General features: G+C 49.9%; 1 protein-coding gene across 1 annotated transcript in view; it reads right to left on the bottom strand.

Moving 5' to 3' along the window:
* Nucleotides 1–524: 524 nt before the first annotated feature.
* Nucleotides 525–6,916, bottom strand: part of LOC135528870 (aftiphilin-like) — a 19,015-nt gene continuing 12,623 nt past the window's right edge. The window contains exons 4-9 of the mRNA XM_064957910.1: nt 4,740–5,250; nt 3,416–4,575; nt 2,686–2,799; nt 2,453–2,601; nt 2,187–2,313; nt 525–1,119 (exon numbers count right to left, since the gene is read on the bottom strand). Of these exons, the coding sequence (XP_064813982.1) occupies nt 964–1,119; nt 2,187–2,313; nt 2,453–2,601; nt 2,686–2,799; nt 3,416–4,575; nt 4,740–5,217 (2,184 nt within the window). The 5' untranslated portion in view covers nt 5,218–5,250 and the 3' untranslated portion in view covers nt 525–963. The remainder of the gene's footprint in view (nt 1,120–2,186; nt 2,314–2,452; nt 2,602–2,685; nt 2,800–3,415; nt 4,576–4,739; nt 5,251–6,916) is intronic.

Below are 6,916 nucleotides of genomic sequence, written 5' to 3'. Positions count from 1 at the left end.
AGAGAGAGATGGGGATAACGGGGGAAAGAGAGAGAGATGGGGGATAACGGGGGAAAGAGAGAGAGAGATAACGGGGGGGATAATGGGGGATAACGGGGGAAAGAGAGAGATGGGGGATAACGGGGAAAGAGAGAGAGGGGGATAACGGGGGAGAGAGAGAGAGACGGGGGAAAGAGAGGGGGGATAACGGGGGAAAAAGAGAGAGAGAGGAGAGAGGGGGATAACGGGGGGAAGAGAGAGAGAGATGGGGGATAACGGGGGAAAAGAGAGATGGGGGAGAGATGGGGGATAATGGGGGGGAGAAGAGAGAGGAGAGAGGGGGATAACGGGGGAAAGAGAGAGAGGAGAGCGAGGGGATAACGGGGGAAAGAGAGAGAGGAGAGATGGGGGATAACGGGGGAAAGAGAGATGGGGGAGAGAGGAGAGAGGGGGATAACGGGGGAAAGAGAGTGAGATGGGAGAGGGGGATAACGGGGGAAACGGGGGAAAGAGAGAGAGGAGGAGCGAGGGGATAACGGGGGAAAAAGAGAGAGAGGAGAGCGAGGGGATAACGGGGGAAAGAGAGAGAGGAGAGCGAGGGGATAACGGGGGAAAGAGAGAGAGGAGAGCGAGGGGATAACGGGGGAAAGAGAGAGAGATGGGAGAGCGATAGGGAATAACAGGTGAAGGGGAAAGGCAGAGAAAGAAAGAGGTCACCATGGAACACTTGGTCACATGATGAAAGGTTTGGAGAGGGAGAAAGCAATATGGCCGACTGCCAAGTCATCATCTTATTGCTTTACACCTACCCAGTAGTTTTCGATCTGTGAACATTAAGGGGCTATCAGCATACAAGTCTAAGGGAAGGTAGGCTGGTCCCAGATCTGTTTGTGCTATCATGTCAACTCCTGGTCATGTTTGGGATGACGGAACAAACTGACTGGTACACATGCTTAGGGGGAGGATCTAGGGACAGAAATGGAACTAGGGCCACCATGGACTATGTCCATATGGGCCCTGGTCTAAAGTAGTGCACTGTATAGGGAACAGGGTGCCATTTGGGGGACAGAACAGTCCACTCACCAGGCTGGCTGCAAACACAGGAACTATGACAGGCTGCTTTCTCTGACCAGTGAACAACTGTGGAGGAGAGACAGAATCAGAAATCACCAAGTTACTTTACATGTAGCAGGAATTCAAGCTGGTGAAATGGTGCTGCTTTCCCACCAATAAACAGAATATAGAGACAGAATAACATTATAGATGAAGAATTGACATATAATCCACATTATCTACATTATTGGTAGATTTGCAGTGGTCTGATACTCCTTCCATTTTAATATTATCGCTTGCACAGTGCTCCTTGGGATGTTTAAAGCTTGGGAAATCTTTTTGTATCCAAATCCGGCTTTAAACTTCTTCACAACAGTATCTCGGACCTGCCTGGTGTGTTCCTTGTTCTTCATGATGCTCTCTGCTCTTTTAAATGACCTCTGAGACTATCACAGTGCAGGTGCATTTATACGGAGACTTGATTACACACAGGTGGATTGTATTTATCATCATTAGTCATTTAGGTCAACATTGGATCATTCAGAGATCCTCACTGAACTTCTGGAGAGAGTTTGCTGCACTGAAAGTAAAGGGGCTGAATAATTTTGCACGCCCAATTTTTCAGTTTTTGATTTGTTAAAAAAGTTTGAAATATCCAATAAATGTCGTTCCACTTCATGATTGTGTCCCACTTGTTGTTGATTCTTCACAAAAATATACAGTTTTATATCTATGTTTGAAGCCTGAAATGTGGCAAAAGGTCGCAAAGTTCAAGGGGGCCGAATACTTTCGCAAGGCACTGTATTTGCAGTAGATGATGTACAATATGGAAATATGGGGAGGAAGGAGGGGCTTACAGACAGACAGACAGACAGACATGCAGACAGACAGACACATGACTTACTACATCATTGATGTTGTTGTTGTCAAAGACAGATGGCTTCATGTTTTATTTAGTTATGTTGCTCTGATGGAAAGTCCCTCATTGAGCACTACATATGTAGATGTTTTAATGTGAATTACCATCCATCCATTTTCTTACTGTTCTTTACATCTGCTGTTATTCTGTTGGGGAGGCTGTGGCTCACTCTGCCACGCATGGAACCATTCACACAACTACAGAGTGTGGCTTTAAACTGAAAAGAGACCGTTACCATGTTGCTGGTGTCCATCCCCAGACAGCGGAGCAGGGCCCTGTTGCTATGGGAACCGCCCCACTGGAATCCCAGGCCCACGGCATCGTGGAGGTCCTGAGGCTGCCGCCATGCGCCCCTAGGAACCCTGGGAAAAGCAACCAAGGAGGCGGTCACATACAGCAGAGTAGTGCTTTGGCCAGCCTCCAATGCTATCTGCTGTTATTCCACTGAACCATCATCGTTATAATCATCATCATCATCATCATCACTAGAGGTTCTCTCACCAGTGTGTAGTGTGGTTGAGCCCCTTCGTCTCCTCTTCCTCAGGCTGTGTGTCGAGAGTCTCTAGCAGAGCCCTGAGGCTGAGCACATTCAACACCTCACCCCCACTGTCCTCTACCACCTCCTCCACGGCAGTCTCCTCCTCCTCCACCCCAGTCCCCTCCCCCTCCACCCCAGTCCCCTCCCCCTCCACCCCAGTCCCCTCCCCCTCCACCCCAGTCCCCTCCCCCTCCACCCCAGTCTCCTCCCCCTCCACCCCAGTCTCCTCCCTCTCCTGATCCAGTTCTGGGACTGCCACTGCAGGGAAGCTGGTCTGTAGGACTCTCTGTAGCCGGATAGATAGGGAGGCCTGAATGGGAGAGACATGGCTTGTTTGAGATCTAGTACAGTGCAGTCTACTACATTGTAATCAAACACAATTAATGGGAAAGATTTTTAAACTAACTATGTCCATCTACCTGATTTTGAAGCAAACTGAAGTCTGGCAGGAACTGTCTTATTCCAGCAAACTCATTTAGGTAGGAGCTACCTCTAGGAGCTACCTCTAGGAGCTACCTCTAGGAGCTACCTCTAGGAGCTACCTCTAGGAGCTACCTCTAGGAGCTACCTCTAGGCGAACTGCAGTGACAATCTATTGATACAATAATAAAAACCATCTGGGCAGAATTATTCTTGCAGAGTCAAAGGTTATGACAAACATACTACAAATGTCAGAGTGGATTTCTACCAGACGTGGGACAACTAAGTACTGTTGGATGCCTCGTTATCCAGACTCCTGGAGAATCCTGTTTGGAGTCCCAACTCTCTATCACTTTACATTTGAGCATGTAGCGGCTGACCATTCATCTCACAGGTATAAATTGTGTGTCGGCCGTGTTGGGGAAAATGTGAGGTGTTGGAGCTGGGACTGTCTCTCCGGCGTTACACAATATAAATCCACTCTAATAACTCAGAAGACCACACACCTGCAGACTGTCCCTTCGTACAGCAGCACCTCCCTGACATCTCTCTCCCCACTTCTTCTCCTCTGCCTCTTCTGTCCGCCTGGGTCTATCCTCCTCTCCAAACTCTGCCCAGGTCTCCCCCTCCGACAGACCTCTCTGGTCTCCATACGCCCCCCAGCCCTCCTCCCTCTCACCCTGCCCCTCCAGGGGAGCAGAGTGGAAGTCTGCAAAGCTGTCGCTGAGGGGAAGGTCTCCATGTCCAACCTCCTCCCCACACGCCCGGGTCGGACCTGGGTCCTCAGAATAGTCCTGTTCAAAGTCACCAAAGCCCTCCTGTGTCCTGGACTCCGATTGGTTGAAGTCACCAAAGCCCTCCTGTGTCCTGGACTCCGATTGGTTGAAGTCACCAAAGTCCTCCTGGCTAGGGAAGGATCCAGCATCCCTGAAGATTCCAAAGTCCTCTTCTTCATCTTCCTCCTCCACCATCTTTGTCTCGGTCTCCTCCCTGAGGTCACTCCGCTGCACCTCCTCTTTCTCCTTCTCCTCCTCCCCTATTGACGAGGGAGTGAAGACCGTCTCGCCAAAGTTCCCAAACACCTCCAAAGCGTCTGACGACACAGCCTCACCAGAGGCAAACTCCTCACTCACTGACCCACTGACTGTGGTGGGGAGAGGAGAGACACTGTCCTCTGTTTCGCTCTCCATATCTTCCTCCTCCTCCTCCTCCACCCTCTTCCCTCCCAGTTCTGAGTTCTGTGTAAGCGTGCTATCCCTGTTGATGCTGGGTGCCCTCTCTCCAGGTTCCCCCAGCCCCTCACCCCTAGCACAGAGCACCTCTATGGGGGCTAAGAGGCCAGAGTCCTGAGGGTGGCCCCTTAGCTCACAGTGTTGCTGGACTCCAGTGCAGTCCCTGTCCCCTTGCTGTGCTAAACATTGAGAGTCAGGCCCGCCAGTCTCTATTCTGGCCCGCTGCTCTATGTCCTTCTGGACCGAGTGTGCATTGCAGAAACCGTTGGTTAGGTTTGTCCCCTCCATCCTGCCGTCCTTCCTGTGCTCCGTACTGTGAGTGTGAGTGAAGCCGCAGCACCAGGGTTCCAGCTCCATCTCTGGCTCGGCGAACGCAGAGAAGTCTGCAAACCCCTGCTCCTGGCTGGGGGAGCCCAGGCCAGCCGGTACAAGACCTGTGGTGAATTAATTCATACATTTTACTGGAACGTATTTAAAATACATATAGAGATGCCTGAGCCATTTGAGTACAACAGTACATATAAAACATTATTGAGGATTAAAAACACAATACAACAAAAACTTGTATTACAAAGACTAAGTTGCTAGGCAACCTTACCAACAACTCCATGACAGCCCTCGGGACTAAAGTTGTTACCTGCAGACATGGTCCCCTGGTGATGCCGCTTGACAAACCCATTGGTGAGAGAGAGGTCAGGGAGGTCGCAATGACAGGGCTGCCCTTTGACCTCCAAGCCCGGCCGAACCCTGCCAACCTCTGAGGTCCCAGTATTAGCGGGCTGTGATTGGTCCACCACCGGCGCCCGTGGCTTCTTCAGGTCGTCAGCTGCTAGGAACTGTTTTGAGATTCCGTTGCTATGGGTAGTTCCGGAGAAAGAGGAGGAGTTACTAACACTAAAGTTCACTGTTGATAGGGTCGGGGAGGCGGGGTCTGTTGTGGAGGGGCACAGCTGGTTGGATGACATTGCCACACCCCCAGAGAAATCCCCAAACTCGTCATCGTCCTCCTCTCCCCCTGATTCGTTGTCCAGCGGAGGGGGTGAGGAGGAGTATATGCGCATCACTTCCTGTTCCATGGGAGAGCTCTCCTGGCTGAAGGCCTCATAGATCTGTAGGGAGAACACACAGACAGGTTGAGTACAGAACAGCCTACTAGAAGACAGGTTGAGTACAGAACAGCCTACTAGAAGACAGGTTGAGTACAGAACGGCCTACTAGAAGACAGGTTGAGTACAGAACGGCCTACTAGAAGACAGGTTGAGTACAGAACGGCCTACTAGAAGACAGGTTGAGTACAGAACGGCCTACTAGAAGACAGGTTGAGTACAGAACGGCCTACTAGAAGACAGGTTGAGTACAGAACAGAACAGCCTACTAGAAGACAGGTTACAGAGCCTACAGAGACAGGTTGAGTACAGAGCCTACTAGAAGACAGGTTGAGTGAGCCTACTAGAAGACAGGTTGAGTACAGAAGCCTACTAGAAGACAGGTTGAGTACAGAACGGCCTACTAGAAGACAGGTTGAGTACAGAACAGCCTACTAGAAGAAGACAGGTTAGAAGACAGGTTGAGTACAGAACAGCCTACTAGAAGACAGGTTGAGTACAGAACGGCCTACTAGAAGACAGGTTGAGTACAGAACGGCCTACTAGAAGACAGGTTGAGTACAGAACGGCCTACTAGAAGACAGGTTGAGTACAGAACGGCCTACTAGAAGACAGGTTGAGTACAGAACGGCCTACTAGAAGACAGGTTGAGTACAGAGCCTACTAGAAGACAGAACAGCCTACTAGAAGACAGAAGACAGGTTGAGTACAGAACAGCCTACTAGAAGACAGGTTGAGTACAGAACAGCCTACTAGAAGACAGGTTGAGTACAGAACGGCCTACTAGAAGACAGGTTGAGTACAGAACAGCCTACTAGAAGACAGGTTGAGTACAGAACAGCCTACTAGAAGACAGGTTGAGTACAGAACAGCCTACTAGAAGACAGGTTGAGTACAGAACAGCCTACTAGAAGACAGGTTGAGTACAGAACAGCCTACTAGAAGACAGGTTGAGTACAGAACAGCCTACTAGAAGACAGGTTGAGTACAGAACGGCCTACTAGAAGACAGGTTTGAGTACAGAACAGGTTGAGTACAGCCTACTAGAAGACAGGTTGAGTACAGAACGGCCTACTAGAAGACAGGTTGAGTACAGAACAGCCTACTAGAAGACAGGTTGAGTACAGAACGGCCTACTAGAAGACAGGTTGAGTACAGAACAGCCTACTAGAAGACAGGTTGAGTACAGAACAGCCTACTAGAAGACAGGTTGAGTACAGAACGGCCTACTAGAAGACAGGTTGAGTACAGAGCGGCCTACTAGAAGACAGGTTGAGTACAGAACAGCCTACTAGAAGACAGGTTGAGTACAGAGCGGCCTACTAGAAGACAGGTTGAGTACAGAACAGCCTACTAGAAGACAGGTTGAGTACAGAACAGCCTACTAGAAGACAGGTTGAGTACAGAACGGCCTACTAGAAGACAGGTTGAGTACAGAACAGCCTACTAGAAGACAGGTTGAGTACAGAACGGCCTACTAGAAGACAGGTTGAGTACAGAGCGGCCTACTAGAAGACAGGTTGAGTACAGAGCGGCCTACTAGAAGACAGGTTGAGTACAGAACAGCCTACTAGAAGACAGGTTGAGTACAGAACGGCCTACTAGAAGACAGGTTGAGTACAGAACGGCCTACTAGAAGACAGGTTGAGTACAGAACGGCCTACTAGAA

The sequence above is a fragment of the Oncorhynchus masou genome, unplaced genomic scaffold (genome assembly GCF_036934945.1).
Source record: "Oncorhynchus masou masou isolate Uvic2021 unplaced genomic scaffold, UVic_Omas_1.1 unplaced_scaffold_1052, whole genome shotgun sequence".
Taxonomy (NCBI): domain Eukaryota; kingdom Metazoa; phylum Chordata; class Actinopteri; order Salmoniformes; family Salmonidae; genus Oncorhynchus; species Oncorhynchus masou.
Note: the sequence above shows the minus strand (reverse complement) of the source record. Positions and strands in the feature narration are given on the sequence as shown.